Source organism: Falco punctatus, assembly GCF_963210335.1.
Source record: "Falco punctatus genome assembly, chromosome: 7".
In the NCBI taxonomy this organism is placed as follows: Eukaryota; Metazoa; Chordata; class Aves; order Falconiformes; family Falconidae; genus Falco; species Falco punctatus.
In genome coordinates, this window is record NC_137587.1 from 31,789,947 (window position 1) to 31,808,952 (window position 19,006).

Consider the following 19,006-nt stretch of genomic DNA (forward strand, 5'->3'; position numbering starts at 1 on the left):
AGTGTGCCTGTTGCATGAGGCGAAGGCTCCACCACCATCTTCATCACTGGAACAGAGGCTGGGCCCTGGGTCAGACTCTGCCCTGGGGCAGTCCTGGGCCTTTCTCCTCCAAGTGCCACATAATTCAAACTGGGATGATGACCAGATGTGTCCACTGAGGGCCCAACTCAACAGTCATCATAAAACCACTGTGTTTGGTGACTAGGAGAGGACTCATCTGATCAGTGTAGATATGTACATTTGTGGTAACCACCCCAAACTACCTTCACAGCCAATGGAGAGAAACAGGTACTTTTAAAACACAGTTCAGAACAGCTTGAAGTGGATACGCAAAATGAGTCAGATGCTTTGTGCCCAAGGCATTTATGTTTCTCTGCATTGTGAAGGAAGGGTAGGTTGCTAGTCCAGACACAAATGTCTGGTTCTAGGTGTCTTGAGTTGTTAGTGAATGAAACATGGCACCTGCTGTGCTCTACCAGCTCCTCAGCACAACCACCCTTTTTATTTTTTTTGGTGGCCACTGGTACCAGTTGGTAACACAGTCCAGGACCACCAATGCTAATTGTGAGACAATGCAGGAAATGCCCAGAAAGTGCAGAAAACTAACAAGTATCTGCACATCACAGAGCAAAATGATCTTATTTGAGATTTTGAAGTGACTGAAAAGGGAGACGTGAGCTTAAGTTCTGTAACAGACCATGTTACATCATGTGTTTCCTCTCACAACTTCTCAAAAGTGGCATAACCTTTATTTAAAACTGAAGCTTTAATCTTAGTAGAAGGAAAAAGCTTTGTGCTTTCCACATGGATATTTCAGATACTAGTGCCTTGAGTTTAAGGTGTTTCTGAGGGCAAAAAGAGGAACAGATAAACGCAATACAACAGTCAGTCTGTGCTATTGTTCTTGACATTGTTTAACAAAACAAACAATGATTAATAAAAAAAAACGGTTAATGACATTTAATTTCAGCAAAGTTTTAATGAAAGATTTATGGAGAATGATTACAGGAAGATAAATTTGTTTTGCTTGTAATCTCAAAGAGAATACTTCTGATTGTGATATCTTGTGCCTTTCTAGCTGGTAAGAGTTAAGGCTTGTTAGTATTAGCCATGATTCCAGCTGTTAGAGAATGGAAACGGAAGGCAAGGGGAGACGAAGAGTTGTTGAGACTAAGGGTCTGTTAAGCCATTTTTCAGCCATTAACACACTGTGCCTGTCTGTATCTGGCACAAGGTCCTGTGGCCCCGTCTTTCACGACACTGTAAAGCACCCACCCACCCTGTCACCTCCCTGGCAAGAGGAATGGAGAATCTAACAGCAATACTTCTCTGATTTTTTTCCTAGGCAGGAAAAATGGTGTGGCTGTCTAAATTTCTCTGTTGCTTTCAAAAATTTCTCCCCCCCTGCCCAGTTCCAACTCTGATAATCAGCTCTATGAATGGTCAAAAAAAGATGACATTTTTGGCCACTTCTACTAGCTACCTGTTTGTCTCCTGTTTACTCCTTTATTTTGGTCTGCTATGTGTTTCTGCACCTCTCAAGTTCCATTTTCTTTCTGTTTAGTCTTCCTCTTCTTTCTTCATGTTAAAAAATGTCTTCCCCTCATTTTTATCTACATTTTCCTGTTGTCTAGAAGTGACTTCGAGACCAGCTTCCTCAGTTCTCCTGAAATTCTTTTTCCTTTCCTCCCCCTTTTTTTGCTTCAGTTTCTCTTCTCCAAGAGCTGCCGTTTGCTTGTTGCCCTCCCCAGGCTGGTCTCCCAGCACAGACCTCAGCAGTTTGGAGACTCCTCTCCTGCAGACATGCTGGAGAGGCTGCTGGCGATACTACGCCATGGGCACTAGTATGCATTGGAAGTGTATTTTTTCAGAGCCTGCAAATCGTGGAATGGAGATTTTATCAAGGTTCTGCTTCTGCCTTATTAACTGCTCAGGGTTAGTGCTAAAAAAACCCAGAGCAACTACTTCCTTGGGTCTCAATGAAATGGCTGTGTTAGACATTGATTTACTTATTTTTGGCGGACACAAAAGTTCAGGCTTGGAGACTGCTCTGTTTAACTCCTTCACTCGATTTGTTACCAAATGTACATCAGGCATGGATTTCAGGTTAAACTTGCCTCAATTACACCATTTAAATCACTGGTTTGGCAGACCTGTATGCACTTGTCACAGTGATTAAAACTGATCTATGTATTCAGATGTGCAAAGTCACTTTGGCTTGTGATTTTTCAACTGCCCTTTTGCATTAGGGCACTAGCTCTTTTTGTGCCACTAGCTCTGTGTGTCACTAGCTCTTTTTTGCCTCAAATTTCATTGACTCTTGAGTTCCAAGCATGCAAGTTTTCCTCTTACACACCAAGGGGAACCCTTTTATCCTATTTTATGCCTGATAAACAAAGATCATGTGTGATCTTCCTGTGTGTAATGCTCCAAGACTCCTTTCAGTTGAAGCCCTATGGTTAGGTATTTATGCATTTCCATTCCAGGGTTGCTCTTCATTGGTAAAAGCGATGTTTCAAATTAGTGAGGGAATGAGTAGGGAACTATTAATATCTGTGACATACTCACTTGGTGGCAGGCGAAACTGGCTGTTCACTAACAAGTGGGTTGCATTGCTTTACCGTATGATTTCCTATACATTGTGCTTTGATGTTTGGCAAACAAATTGGCGCACTCTTCATGCCAAACATCTGTGAATGAAAGAGACATGCAACTCTGTACAGCTTAGTACACGCCTGAAATGATGCATCAGAGTCCATAATGACCTCTCCACCATGCATGCATTAATTTGCATGAATCCTAAAATCAAGAAAGCATCAAACAGCCATTTAACAGTGTATTTCACACATCAAGCTTAAATTTCAGATGAGGTTCTGACCACATTATGAATCTTGTTTATGGAAGAAATTCATATTGGCTTGTACCAGTTCTCTGCAGAGTCCTGTGTAAAGGTCAACATAACAATGCACATTCAAACTTAATTTGTATGTTCTGTCTTTAGAAAATTTCCTAGAGGAAACACATGTTTTGGCCCTTTAGCATGCCTAGTCACAAAACTAGGTTGGTATATTTGACAACACCCTTCCTACCAGCTTTGGCTACTGGTGTAAATTTGGCATTCACCTACCATCTGTAAGGCTGTTGTGTGGTAGACTACTGGAGGAGGGTTTCACCTCATGTCTCACTTGTAAATGCTTAAGAAAATCTGTATATTCTCTCTTTCAGAAAATAATCAAGCAAAAGCTAAGCAGACTATTCATTTAATCAGGACTTTTTTTATGCCTTGTTACTTATAGGCTTATTGAAGCTTTGAGGAGAATAAGATTACCTAGAAATGGGAATAGAAGTTTTGTCCAGAAGAGTAAACTGCAACAGAGCTTAAAAGACACAATACAATCCACATGCTCATATTCTTCAAGGTGCTTTGTGTTTGGAAGGGATGAGAGTTTAGGATAAAACTTGATTTCATGAGACAAGCCTAAGCATTACAAATCTGTTTCCTACTGCCTGCCTCCATAGTAATATCCCTGTTGAGTGCCACTGCACGCTTGCCAGCATCTGGGAAGACAGGGCCTCGGGGATACCCAACCAAGCTGGGAGGAGATGACCTTGGGCTGGCAGCAGGGGAATGAAGGGATCTTAAATTCATCTCCTTCTGGGGCTCCCATACCTGACTCAGCACTGCCAGGAGATGCCTGTCTCCACTTAGGATTTGCTGCCCTGGATTGTCCTCCCAGGGAAACACCTATCCTGTTTCGTACAGAATGCGAACAGGGTCATTCCTCTTTTAAAATGCAGTTAGAGGAGGAAAGGCTGCTCTGCCCTCCCTGCTGTGTGTTGTTGGAGGAGATGCTCAGTGCTCAGAAGACCACAGTGCAACTCCACTCTTTCCTGAGCAGTGGTACAGAATTGTAAATTGTACTTAAAAGGCAGCTACAAAAAACAAAACAAAACAAAACAAAACCAAACCAAAAAACCAAAAACCCACCCAGATTGGCTTGTATGGGTATCAGTATCAACTGATAATTTTAGCAAGAGTGAAAGCTATGAGAAAGCTGCCTTTGCACAGCTGTACCTGTGCCAATGTACATGGTACCTGTGCCAAAAAAACCCTTTCTTGTTTTCAGTTCCTCTCATGAAGGTGCTTTTAGTAACACATTAAGAACTTATCTCTCCTCTCAAAGCAGTTTCACCTCGAGGTGGCTCCTACCACAAACAAAGCTGCTACCAGGCTCTGCGGGCAGCCCTGCTGTCACCTGGCACAGCCATGGGGAAAGATAAGCAGCCAGCGAGCTGCCCTGCCAGTGAGCATCATCGTGGCTCGCCCATCCCTCCTGCACTGGCGGTGGCATGTGCCAGGTCCTGTGTGTGCCCGCTGATCCCTGGGCGAAGCAGTAGAAGGGAAGGGACAAATCAGAGACCTGAAGATGGATTGTTTATACATGCTATAGGTCTATCTTGATGTGTCCCCAGCACACAGCAGAAATACCCAAGCTACCTATGTACCAGTAGAGATCCAACTGAAGCAGCACCTTCCTGTGTTTCAAAAGTTGTCCAAGAAACAGATTAAAATCTGGTAAGTATATTTTCACTCAGCTTCATCTCCCAGGCTAGGATGCTAGCAGTACCTGTGGTGGCTATGTTTACAGCTCTTTGCTAGACTTCACTGCTGGAAGCCCAGACAAGATGATGTGTGAGCTACTGTCACACTTCAGAAACATCCTTATTTAGCAGATACAGGATAGGAATGAAAGAATAAATTTTGTAACATTATTCAATTACTAGACCTTCTCTCCAAATAACCTGAATGTTTATAAGAACATAAAGGATGTGAATGGAGGCTGTTTACATCTCAGTACTGGGGGCGTTCATCAAACAGCCATTTGATTCATGCTGGCCATCAGCCACCAGAGGTGAATCAGTTCCCATGACAGCAATGGGTGAGAGAAGTGAACTTACTTTCTAGGATTGGTTTGTGAACACAACCCCTGCTAGAGGGGCTCACTGTACTGACAACAGTTGCTTTTCCGGGATACAGACATGGAATTTGTGTGCAGCCACCCACAACAAGCAGTCCTAATGACTAACCTGGGCTGGCCAGCCTGGTGCTATGGCCAAATGTATGGGGCTCATGTTAAAGAAGGACACTTCTTTGGAGATAGTTTTCACAGTCATGAAAAGAGAGTCATACTCTGAATTCTCCCTTTGACTGTCCCAGAATGCTCAGAAAAATTCAGTTTGAATATTTTTTATTTTACAACGTAAAGATAGAAATCAAAGAAGAAACCCTAATGATGAGAATTCTCTGAAACCTTAGATTTTCTCTATTAAATTAGTTAACAGCCATATGTGGACCATCTATCTGTCCAGAAACCAAGCAGCATACTATTCATTACTTGTAGGAAGAGGTTACTGGCTCAACTACCTCCCACGTACAAAGCAAATGTTTTACAGTTAAAATAAAAAGGAGCTCCATCTGGAGAAATTTCAGCAATGCACTCACTTCTGCTCAGTGTTTGTCAAGTACCAATGTTCAATACTCTCAATTTCCCAGGGCGTTTACACGTATTCCCTGCATTTCTATCTCCAGGCTGGTAAATTAGATAATCCAGCATCTAAAAGAAAAACAGTCTTGCCCCAGTGTTTATTACTTATTATCCCAATATGTGATGTTTTTTACTTACTGTTCCAAACTATAGGTAACCTGTGTGATATTACCTGCACCATTTGGAAAGACTATGTATATTGGGTTACTTTTAGTCTCGGACATTTGATAGAGATCTCCTTCAAGCTGCTTTGCTCCTTATGAAAAAAATAAAGGCACCTTTTGTGAATCAGAAAAGGCTGTTCTTTCCCTAGAGACCTTTGAGTACTTCAGTCTTAGCCCAAAAAACCAGCTGATAAGTAAGATTTACAAGAGAAAGTAAGCATACAATTTTTAACATCTTCAGACTTTTCTGTCTGTCTCTCACATGTGGAGAAGGGGAGAAGATCTGTTCAAGCACGCAGTGCTAGGACCACTACGCAAAAGTAGGAAGACTCTCTCACAGCACTGCAAGTCATGTTGCAGCAATAGGCTTTGATCTTACCCCCAGATACCATCTCCTAATGACAGCTTCTTCTTTTCTGGCTGTTCACGTGAGCATTTTCAAGCCTGCAATTTATGGCTAATTCAGCTCTCCCTTACAACCATTTTCAGCTGACCAGTTTCTGGTGTATATTTAAACAAGCCCTGCAAGCGTGTGGGCAGCTTCTGTTTTAGGGTGGTTCATGCTCCCCTGTGATGGTCAAATGCCCCTCACGATGCATAGATTGAAGATCTAGCCTTTGCTGAGTGCTTCTCTTGGGGAAAAAAAATCCATATGGAGCCGCTCTGCAGCCATTCATCAGCACTTAGAGGTTCCCTGGGCTGGTGCACTCAGGCTGCAAAATGTAGTGGGCAGATCTCTTTCTGCAGATGTGCATCTATCCCAGCCTGCTGAAGTCACTCTGGTATGTCTAAAGGGAGGATCTGGCCTGTTCAGATTGCAAGTAATTGCAGTAGATTGCTGAGCCACACGTGAAATTTAAGAAGTGGAGTTTATTCTTCATTTATTTTCAGCACTGCAAAGTCAGAGTAATTCCACAGGCTTTGTTGGACTTGAGGAGGATTCGTTCTGATCTTACAGGGGAAGATCTGTCCCCGGGAGACTAAGGTGATACAACCACATTTCCAACTAGGTCTTCAATTAAGCTAACTTCAGAATTACACTCCTACACAAAAGCAATCTTAAGGAAGAGAAGGATCTTTATTATGAGGATACTGGCCTATTAATTGACATAATTGATAAAAGTACTTTCAGTGACCCCTCACGTTACAGCCCATTCTTTGCATTCCCTGTAATGATCTTTAAAAGGTTTTATTGACTGGAAGGATATTACAGCTGACGTTATCAGTCGGGTGTTCTCAGTGTGGAATACATCATTGATATGTTTTGGTGACAAAAGGGAAAAAAAATGAATGGACCTAATGTTAAAAAATGAGCTCATGTTGCCAGCCTTCCAGCCTGGCAAAAAGCCACTAAAAATGAAAAAGAAAAAAAGACATTAAATGCCTGGAATCAACATGTCCCTGCTTTGAACAGTGCCAAAACGTGTCTGCAGGATGGCCATGGCCATGCCTGGCGGTGTGCTACACACTGGCAGTGCCCTTTGGGGATGAGCTGGGGACACTCCTGCTCCTCAAAGGCCTGCCCGGCCGCAGAGCAGTGCAGGTAGCTGAGGTACGTTCATGGAGCTCCCTCAAGTCATGGCACACCACGCTCAGCCAAGCAGTACAGAAACAGCCTGGGATCGTCAATATATATGTAGCACCCAGATAACCAGGATTATATACAACTCTATTGCATGAGGCATGATCTGCCCTAACAAGTCTATAAATTACAGGGAGTAACCAGCTCAAATGTCTGTTCCAATTTCTTAAAGAAGACAATAAACAAACTTGGAACAATATCATTAATGAAAAGAAATAGGGGATGGGGTTTGTCTCAGGGAACACCAGAAAAGGAAAAGGGCATTTGAAAGAAAGAAATGGGAAGAAGCCATGGGTAAATTTAGGCTGGAGATGCAAAATAAGTTCTTTTACTCTCAAAAGAGTAAGTTTGAACTGGGACTCCTGGAGGACAGCAGGAAGAAAGGGAAAACTACACAGCTTCAAGAAGGAGACTGGTGTGTTTGTGAACAGGATCAAATGCCACAGTGATCACAATATCACGGACAGACAGGGTGACTGGTCTTGTTCCAGTCCCATGTTACTAAGATGTCTAGGCTGCCACCGTGAAGTATCAAAGAAAGAATACTGACTGCTTTGGGGAACTGAAACAACCAGAGTTACAGAAGAAATCATTTCACTGAACATCAGGTACAGCCTCAGTTTCCCTGAGTTGACCCTCAGTGATCAAAGGCAATACCTATGGTCAGAGCTGGACACAGGGTGAGTTGCTCTACCACAGCACCAGGTCTGGGAATAGGTAACAGCTAATCATGAAGGCAGGACACCTACTTTGTTTTTTCCCTATTTCATGCAGATCAGTAGGAGGAAGAGAGTAGCATCTCCCAGAGCTCTCCTGTGAAAAGCCTCCAGACCAGCGCAGGCTGGATGCATTACTGCAGTAGTGGCATCTCACTAAAACTGAAGTCACGGAGCTTGTGTAATGGACAAAAATGCACAGCTTCCTCTGACCTGGGCTGTGCACACTCTCTGAGCTTTTGTGCCCACAAGCTGAATGCACAGGCAGGTTTGATCCTTCATTTCTGCACACATCTGTGAGAGCTCTCTGTGACCCACGCAAAACCGAGACATGCACATTCTCACAGGTGCTGGCATGAAGGCAACAAACACTCCTCTGCTACTCAATAATACAAAAACACCAGTGGAAGCCCACACCGAGATCTTTCGCTTAGTCCTTTAAAATTCCCCAGTCCTTCTGGAACAGATTGAACACCACCCATCACTATTCAGTGCTTTTTATCTTCAAAGTGCTTAAATATTATTTAGGAAATCTGGATTTGAAATCTGCTTTTCAAGTGCCCAGCTGTACCAGTCCTGATCAATACCTCACTATTTTTATATAGACAACACATCTAAACGTATACATTGATAAAGACTGCCTAACTACTTCTGTCAGCTACAACGAGGCCAATAAAAGACATTTATAAGCTATTATTTAGCTGGGCTCATAAATAGAAATTCTCCTTACAAACAGATATCTATATTGGAGGGGAAAGCAAAGGAGGGAAAAGGTGCAGGAAACACCCCTACCATGTCTGCAAACTGGCTGGCTGCTGGTGCCCCATGGTCTGGGACAGGGTGGACATCAGTGCTGGCAAAACATGGGGTTGGAATAATAAGGGGCAGAGAGAGGAGATCAGCAAGGGCTGCTCTTCACTGCTGTCTTGCTCTGAATGTCTTTGAAGGACGTTATGTCTTTCATGAGCCAAGTGACTGTGGATATTGCCATTTTAGGCAATGGACTTTTCCATCCCCAAAACAAAGTTGATCTTCTGTGCTACTCTGTGCCCAGATCTTTTGCTGAATGTAGATATCCACCTTGCCATTTGATCCCTTGCAAACATAGGCAACACCTTGGATGATGGACTTGATCCATACAGAAGAACAAGTCTACTACTTCACAGAATCATTTAAATAGAATGTCACAAAATTATTTAAATAATGATTAATTTTTATGCAGATGAACCAAAATTCTCTGCAGATTTTCTGTCATAAAAATGTCTTTCATAGAAGAGGGTCTGCAACACAAACAAATGCAAGGAGCTGAGAAGAAAATGAAAACTTGTAAAATGAACTGATCTTTGCAACTATCGAGATCACTTTGCATTTGAGGCAATCTGTCTCTGTCACCAGCTACAGTAAGACCACTGATTTCCAAGGAGCTTCTTCTGACTTTGTCCACTCACAAAGAAGAGTTTGCAGAGCCAGACCTTGCTCTTTGCAGAATAAAGGCAAACCCACTGTAAGTGGACTGCACAGGGTGGTCCCAGCCTTCCCATGCTCCAGGTGTGCAATAGGGCAAGTCTATACAGAGGCAGAGAAACCAGCAAGTGTGGCACACGTTGATGTCTACACAGAGATTTAGTGTTGTGCAGTTTGGAACTGGGGACAATTTCTGAGGAAGGATTTGAGTTCAGCCAGTTTCTACACTGGCTTTCCAGGGCTCAAAGCAATTAAATGAGAGAACCAAGTTAGCCTGAAGTTTCTGTTGCTTTCATAAGGTTTCACGCTACTGCCTCAAAAAGCAGACACCAAAGGAGGCACCGTTTCTCCACCTGTGACCTCCCTGCATGGCCTCTTTTCAAAAGGCAAAATGAGGAATGACCCCATTTTCCTAGTCTTGTCTTGCATACAGCTGGGATCAGGCCGTTTACATCAGACCCCCCGTTAGTGCTTCGCTCCATCACCTGGCATTAGCTTGGGGAATGGATGCTGTGATGCTCACCTCCACAAGTGCTCCCTGACACAGCTATTTAGCCAACAGCTCTCCGAGATGGACAAACCAGGAGAGCTGTTCTCCAGCCCAGCCCACCTGGCATCAGGGTTGGCCACGAGCCTGCTGACAGAGCAGATACCGGAGTCAGAGCAAGGTAAGTGTGTGGTGGAACAGGACCACCTCAGCTGATGCCACCTTCTGCCCACACTGACCTACTGCCTGTCTCACCTTCATGGCAAGACTCTCCTGAGCAGGGAGCTGAGGGCTGCTTAGCAACCCCAGAGCATGATAAATATTTAGCAGTAAGTATGGGGGGTGCAGAGAATGAAGGACAGAGGCAGCAGAAATCACACCCTGCAGCCAACACAAGTGGTGGCAGCACAGCTGCAAGGAGCTTGAGGGCAGCTGCAAGTGATCAACGTGTGCCCAAGGAGTGTCACAGCTTTGCAGAGGGGGGCCCTGTCTGCACCCTTTTGCCCCTGGGCGGTGTGGCTGCATGGCAGCAAACAGCACAGCAAGGTGGGGTGGGTGTGATGTGACCTCCCTTCCAGAGCAGTGGGGACCCCTGAAAGCAGCTCATGTGGACAAGCACCCCTGAGCCTTCCTTTATCAACACCTGGTCTCAGCTAGGGCATGGAAAAGCTGATGTCTTGGTTCCATACCAAGTCGTGACTAATTGGACAAAGGTGTGAAACTAATGCACACAAATTACAGTGGGAAATAACACTGCTGTGGTCAGATGCCTTGTTACCTCTGGCTCAGATTCTTTGCACAGGAAGAGGCGCATCCAGGCGCAGCACCTGCTGTTCCCTGAGCTCCACCTTTCCCCAGGGTCTCTGTGCACAGAAGTCCAGGTTAGAGCCAGGCATCAAAATCAAAGGCAGAAGCCATGAACTGGAGAAGCCAAGGGTGGCACTGAGCCAAGCCTGCTGGCCAGAAGTGTGCCAAAAGGTCAGGCAGGAAGGGGGTATCTTCTGCATGGTAGATCTGGGGCAATGTGGAGGTGATGTGGGAAACAAAGTACTGCAGGAAACAAGAACGGGCAGAGACTGAGGGCGAATGGGGCACGTACACAGGGCTGAGAGGTGGCTGAACAGTCCCAATCATCTTAAAGATGGTTGGATGCATGTGATGGGTGGAGATCAGCTGGTGCCAGCTGCTCCATGGTCAGGTCTGGCTTCTTGACACCTCAAGGCAGAGCAGAATGAGTCTGGGCAGATCCTGCCTGGGGCAGTGTGGGGGCAACTACCTGGGTATTCTCTTACTTTTCTGGCTTATTCTAACTTTTGGGGGTTTTAATGCTCCTGCAAATCTGTCATATCTGCTGAACCCACTGGGAGCTGCAGTTGTTCAGCCACAGGAGAAATCAGGCTTTGCTGCTTTTACTCCAGATGCATTGGAAATCCTTCATGGAAAGCAAAAAGGGGGCAATAAAGGCACCCAGCGGGTTCCTGAGAGATTTTTGTTGTGTAGAGGGAATTTCTGGATGATACAGTGCTGAATAACATATCTACATCCCTACCCTACTACCATGGGTACAATTTCCTCTAAGCCATAAAAAAGATTGTGCCAGGCACCCCGGGGTGCTGCTGCTGGGTTCTTGCAGACTGTAAAAAACACAGTCCTAAGCTGAGATATCCCAGATAATCAAGTCCAAATCCTTCTTCAAGTGTCCCTGCATACTGGGTACTGGGCTGGGTACGTGTCAGCCACAGCTGTGGCTTTTCACCAGCAGGGTCAGCCACAAATGCCCTCATGTCAGCTCGCACAAATTATGATTGGCTTAAAAATTAAATTAATTTCTAAGAAAACTTTATGTCTTTGCCTTGCAGGATTTTGACTATGTAAGAGTCTTGAGATTAAAGTCAGTTTTTTGACTGGTAGGTGAAGAGAACGCTTATCTTACGTTTACTCACATTTCTTCAGAAGTTATTGTTTCAGGAAGAAATGTAATAAAAACCTCATGGTAAACCCGGCAAGTCTATATATTTCAGAACTGTAGCATCTACTTGTATCTTCTAGTTGAGCTGGTGTAAATGAGGAATATTTTGATCAATACAACTGGAACAGCATGAGCATTATATTCTGGCACAAGCCTGTAAAATCCACCCATGGCTATTACAGAGCTGCACTGAGGCAGTAACTGAGCAGTACTTAACTCTATCGCAAGGCTGCTGCCTGTTTGATGTGGTACCCTCATCTGCCACAGAACACAGAAAAATGGCAAGTTTGTTTCTAGTCACAGTGAAAAGTTAATCGATCACAGGATAGACCATAGCGCCCTAGAGATTGCTGTTGGCATCTCTGTCAATGGATCACAAATTAGGAGTAAAGAAGTGAAAAATGATCCATAGGAGAGTATTTTGTGAAATACTTGGACTTCTTATTTTATGTTAAAGACTACAACCTCCTGAAGGCTTCCAGTGTTCCTGGTTATGAGAAACTGTGCGGAGCATTTTATCCACTTACGACAGCATACTTTCTCCCTAGTAGAATGTGTCTTTGGTATAACTTAAAAGAGACAAAAAAATCCTGCCCTATAATAGGTATGCAAACATGTAGTGTTTATAAAAAACCCAGATGGACAGCACTGAAGAGCAGCTCCTCCCGCTTATCTGACCAACATGTACTGCACAGGCAACAGCAAAGCAAACTTTTCTGCACAGCACCGCCTGAGGGTTTGCTCAGCCATCTCTCCAAATGAAAGGCTATTTTATCCACTTATCAGCCCTTGATCTGTCAAATAAACCTGCTTGCAAGCAGTAGAAATAATTCTGCTGTTCTACTTAAAAGTGAGGGCAACCCTTCATCTTGATGCACCCAAAAAATACTGGGCAGTGCCAACTATTAGTCCCCCATCCAAAATCCTCAGTGATGCCACTGAATCATCAGAATGAATACAGCAGAGCTCTGGCATCTGCAGTGGGCTTGGGTCGAGTTGTAAAGCTGTTCAACAACTTGTCTCATATATACTACCCTGGAAATTCTTGCACAACCAACACCCAGACTTCAATACCCTTTGGAAGAACAACGGATTATCCTTGTACTAGCACTCAAGTTTTCATCAAGCAGGGCTACAGGTAGTTTAATTAACACAGACAGCTTTGAAAGAGCACAAGAAAACCAACAAGAACTAGAGAGGCTGCTTCACCTGTAGAAATATTCAAACCCAGCTGGACACAGACCTGGGGAACCTGCTCTAGCTGACTGTTAGAGCAGAAGTTTGGACTAGATGATCTCAAGCTGTCCCTTTCAACCTCAACCATTCTGTGATTCTATAAACTCATTTCTTGATGGTCAAAAAAATGGGATCTCCTTCTAAAAGACTGGTTGCTCAGAGTATTTAAATTGTCATTAGTAGATCATCTGCAACCTCATTACAAGGATGGGAGTAAATTCACTACTGGGAGATGGTTAGACATAGAGGCTAAGCAACACATGAGGATGTTGAGCTTTGGTTAGAGGTGATAGAAGACCTGGACAGTGGTGCTCCGTGGTAGATGGTGATCCTGTTGTTGATAAGCATCAACATTCAGCCAGTGGAAAAGATAATCAAGCTACAGTGTAACTGCCTTTTCCTTGCTTTTCCAAAAGTTTGAAGTTTGTCGTTCTTTCAGCTACCCTCAGTGACATTCCCAGGTCTTCCCAATGAAGACCGTATTCCCTTTAGAATGGCACTTCTTAGGAGTTAACCCCTTTTGCAGACCTGAACTGGTTTGACATCAATGAATTGCATCAAAGACAGAGAGATCTGCCCCCCACAGACCTCCTTCTTCCCTTTGGGTGCCCCCCCCTCCAACAGCACTTTCTAAGGATCTTTTCCACCAACTATCTCGCTCTATCTTCTGAGTAATTATTGTCTTTTCAGGCACCTGCTGAGAATTAAGGCACCATTTCAGTACAATCCCTTCTAATATGCCAGGGACAATAGAAGAGAATAACAATCCCGATTCACCTTGACCTGTCTGTCATCAGTCATGCTATGAATATCCACTTTAAGGTGATTAAGTAAGTTTAGGACACTGTTCTGTCTTCTCTCTCTGTACTGAAAAGCATTGTTGTGTTGCAATTAATAATGATTTTGGACTAGATTGAGCTTAGCCTCAGTGGCATGTGGCAGATGGCCATGTGGAGGACTACAGGGTCCTTGCTCTTTAGGGGAGTGAGTGGTACAAACCGGGCTGGGGAAGATGTGCAGGGCTCTGGCCTGCCTCGTGGGATGTACATCCCTGCACCATGAGACAACCTCACCACAGCCCTCACTGCTGCTTTTTGCCCTCCTTAAGAAAGCCTCAGTGTTTTCCCCTTGCAAGTACCTGCCTCATTTTGTTAAATAAAACCAACTTTCAGAACCTTGCTCCTGCTACTGAAACTAGACCTTGCAGCATACAGGGTCCATAAATCATACACTAATGCTAAGTACCCTAGAAAACACCTGAGCAATGAATTTTAAGACAGCTTAAATATGACCTGTCATTTTATTTCAGTACAATGTTTTCTTCCATTTAATTATTATTTGAAGGTGAACTTGGTGCCTATTTAAGGAAATGCATATGTAGACATTTATGGTACCTCTCTCTCAGGCTATGGGACACATACAAAACAATAGCTTGACAAAGAATAGTGAGTAAAAGGTAGATAAGGTAAAACTTTGCTATCATCAGCCTGCTTTCTCTGCTGACTTAGCAAGTGGGCTCTTTGGCAGCAAACTCATCTCAGAGCAAGGTACATCCTACCTAAAGTCCAACAGAGCCAAGGAGTCACATCCCTAGGCACAAGGGGCTGCTCGTGGGTCATCTCAGACTGAATCAATATTCTGGAGACACTACGTAAGTTTTTTCACATATTGGAAAGCCATCTGAAATACATCCTGCCAGGCTGCATAGCTGGAGCATCAGCTGGCGTGGAGACCAGAATGCTCAGCTTTGCTTTCCCCCTGTGAGGTTTTGAGAGATGGCTCCAATATCTTAAATTTATACAGGGAGCCATGGATTTATTTTTCCCTTTTATGTAAATATCTCACTCCCCTCACAGACACTGACACACTAGTGAGCTGCAGAAATAGGATTACATACTGCAGGTCCCTCTCTCTCCCATCTCAGTTGCTTATTTACCAAACAACTCTTGTTAATCCTCTTTACTGTGTTTACTTCCCACTTCCCTCCAGTCTTACTGTCTTACTATTATTCAGGTGCTTGGAGATGTTAACCACCTCCAGAGCTGATTAAAATGAATCCACCCCCACTGATTGTTTTTGAATATGCAGTGATTTACACCAGATGAAGATTTGTTGGAGCTGCTGGCATTCACAGTGCATTTGCCCAAGTCCACAAACCATGTAATACTGAAATGACCCAGCTTCCTCCAGCCTGTGCTAGTTTATAAATTGTCCTTGGACCTCCTGCTTTTACTTCTTGGTGACAGTCTTCCAGGGAAAGAGAAAGAATGGCAGGTTTGTACAAACAGAGACATGGTAGAGAAATACTGGTTCCAGATTTTGAACCAGTTATTCATCTGCTCTTGCTATGTGTTACAGAAATCACTGGCTGTGAGATCACTTTCTTTATCCACAAAATGAGCAGAAAAATACCACTGCTTACAGAGGGTCTGAGCCCTAACCGGTCATTAAGCCTGTCCTAGAAATCTACAAACATCACAGACTGATTGCTGCAGATGCTAAGTGCCAATCCTTAATTTTTTTCTAATGTATCATGGAAAAGTTTCTTAAGAGAAAATTTACATTTTTTAAAAAGTGGAAATACCTCTTGATCAGCAAACCCAGAGAAAATAGCTGTTTCTACACTGCCAAACTGAGGGTGCTACCACCCTGTGTATAACCATGCTGCTGCACAACACAATATCATGTGTCATCTCCTCTGGTGCTCGGTTTATGCAGCAGCACACATCTGTACCCAGTGTGGCAGTCATGCAGTGCCCAACACTGCAGACATCAGCATCACACATAGGAAATTCAGAGGCTGTTTTAAGAGCCTTCAAAGACTCATCCCATATGTACCTTCCCAAGAATTAACCTGTCCAGCAGGTCTCTGAGTATTAAAACTGATGGACACATTTTGGTATGAGTTCCCTCACAGACCAGAGAGGTCAAATCTATCCACTGGAATGCATTTCAGCATTACTTATGACTATTTCATAGTCAGAGAACCCGACTATTTCCAGCAGAGATGCAGGGGTGGAGGTAGCAGCATGCTTGCTTGGTTCTGGTAGTCATTTTATACAAAGAAGCACCAATCCACCAGGTTGTATTTTAGCGCAAAGCCCTTAGTGTCTAAAATTGGTGATATGTTGAAGTTTTAGCTTTCATGAGGGAAAACAAGCCAACCCAGTAGAAAGTTTTTATACAGGTTGAATAAAAATACAGTTGAGTTACGATACCTGGAGGACAGTCACTCCTTCTCTTCCTGCTACAGAAAAGCAGTCATGAGAGAGTTTGATTAGGTCTGGCCCTTTGAAACTAGTAAATGAGATTTTAACTTAAGCACAATAGATTTTTATTTTTTTTTACTTCAAATTTTATTCTTATGAAAGTGCGGGATTAACACAACAGATCCAAGCTCTGCAAATAAATCTCTGCCTGCACTTTCCCACTAAAACATTTAACTTTTGCTGCACCCTACAACCAGATGACTGCTGTTATTGCACTGTTCAGCATCTCTTCAGGGGAGGTGGGAGACAGGTTTGTCAGAGATGCTGCATTGACAGAGGTCCAAATTGCAGGAGATGTGCAGGAACAAGGGTTCGGGAAGAAGATTGCAGAGGAGAGCTGGTGGGATGGGGGTGTGAGAAAGGACAGGGCAGAGCATGGTTATATAGCTGGAGGCTGGGAACACACTGGAGGGACTCTTGGCTTCAGCATCACCCAGATTAATCCCCCTACTCTTTCTCTAGCCATCACTACCTCTCAGCAAAAAATAGAGTGAAGGATTTCTCACACTAGCTAAAGCCAATTCAGCTCAACAATATGTGGTAATACTCTGTGTCGAAGGCAGAGATGCTTCTCTTGTGAAGCACCTTATCTCCTTTCCCAGCATTTATCATCAGATATCATTTACAGTGGATCAAGGAACCTGAACTACTGGGGAATGCTGCCAGGCACTTTAGGGCATCCTTTTAGCACAGCTGTTTTAGAAAGGACTCATTGATGAAAAGAAATGCTCTAGTTACTCTGTAAAAATAAAATTAATAAGATTTTATTTTATAGCTGTCCATCCTACGTCTGAGCAGTTTTCAGCTTAGTGTTAGCCAATGGTGGGAATGTCAACAATAAGAAGATCTAAGAGGAATTTTCACTTTGCTCTGAGCCTAATGCCTGTTCAGGTGGCTGACTTGTATGTTAATATTCACATTGCTGACAAAAATTGGTGTCTTCATCAAGTATCACTATTATTCTTTGCCAACTTGAAGCATAAGACTATTGTCTTATGTGAACTCCCCAAACCTTTTCAAGGCAGCTCTAAATTTGTCTGTTTGTATTTCTTTTCTGTTCCTCCCATCTACCAGCACCACAGTAAATTTCAAGAGCAATTCCTCACTAGGCACAGGTTGCCCTGGAGAGTTACTGCTCCTGTAGGTATATTTTGCAGAAATTGTTTACAATTTGGCAGTAGGCAAAAAAATACAATAGCTGGTTTTGAAATTAATACAACTTTCCACATAGAATTAGAATTTTCACTGTGGTACCAATCCAATTGGACTCCAATTTCAGTCCTCCATAAATGCTTTTTTAAAAGTGCCGTGGCTAGAGTGAAAGCTTTCCAACTCCTCAAAGCTAATAAGCATTCATTTTAGCCAAACTAGAAAAGCAAAGATACTTATGTAAATTTAATAGGAAATTAAATACAGACTTCTGTCATCTCATTTGAATTCTCCCTTTTGGATGCTCTTGGATACACTATCCTTCCAATCCCACATAAATTTTTCAGACAGCCACAATGCATGTGCAACGCTACACCATTGAAATGTCCCTGATGAAGCTCATAAAAAATCTTGCAATTGCTTTGCGTGCAGATAACACGTTTCATGAAAGGTATTTTCAGTTATTTTCTTTTTTTTTTTCCTCCCCCCTCAAATGTCCGTCAAAAAATCACAAAGTTGAAGAAACCATCATTTAATTCAAGCTGTGATTCAGAGGTCACTGCAGTATCTCATGAGCGCTATGGACTGTGTATTGCATTCTGTACGGCAGGCTGGGCCACCCAGCTGTACTAACAGCTTGTGCCCAAGAGCCCCACATGTAAAACAGTGACAGTGCAAAGCCACAAGCGTGGGATGTTGTCAGAGCTGTATTGAAACCAATGGAGGAAAAAAGAAGCTCCAATCATCTCGGCTTCCCACAAGTTACTTTATTCTCTATGTTGACCTTTGGACTTGCAGTTGGAGCCTTCATACAGAAATGTTCAAGTTTTGACTTCTTCCACCAGAAATATGAAATATTATTTAGGTGAAAAAATTCTTCCCACTCCTATTTTTCTATGTAACTGAAGTCAATACTCTCTAGCTACCAGAGGCCTATGCAAGCACATCTATTCAAAACCAGTGAGCTGAAACGGTTGCTACACACCGTGTTGTATGTAGGCTTCACATCGGCTTTATGTTCAAAGAGACAGGTTTTGATTTTGATTCTGTAGATGATAATTTTGAAGCAAGAATAAATTAGAAGTAGTCTCCAAATGAAAACCTACACAAATTACCCTAGAGTTTGAGTTAACAGACCTCACGTGAATTTGAAATACTACACTCAGGATGGTCCTGGGCCAAAAATCTCACATCCCACATGTAAATTCTGAATACTACCAGGAGCGGACAGGACACTGTTACCTACATCTGCGCTCGACCAAGCCAAAGTTATTGGCATTCCCCAGCAAACCACCACAATTTGACTTCAGGGAAGTTCTTATCAATCTGAGCATTGTGGCTCTATCCCATTTCTAGTTTTAATCCTCCTCATGCATTGAACGTCACCCTTTACACAGGCAGGATATGGTACATAAAATTAACTT

The 19,006-nt window shown here is 43.3% G+C and overlaps 1 protein-coding gene across 5 annotated transcripts in view; it reads right to left on the minus strand.

Moving 5' to 3' along the window:
• Nucleotides 1–19,006, minus strand: part of PRIMA1 (proline rich membrane anchor 1) — a 68,230-nt gene that overhangs the window by 18,018 nt on the left and 31,206 nt on the right. The window contains exon 4 of one of the 5 annotated variants that reach the window (XR_013929595.1): nt 2,569–2,941. The exons of 1 other annotated variant lie outside the window; for it this stretch is intronic. Coding sequence is in view for 3 of the 4 variants with exons in the window: in XM_080396278.1 (XP_080252404.1) it covers nt 2,896–2,941 (46 nt within the window). In the remaining variant the exon portion in view is untranslated. Of the gene's footprint in view, nt 1–1,810; nt 2,942–19,006 lie in introns of those variants that run through there. 3 more of the 5 variants (XM_080396280.1, XM_080396279.1, XM_080396278.1) reach the window with 3 other exon arrangements.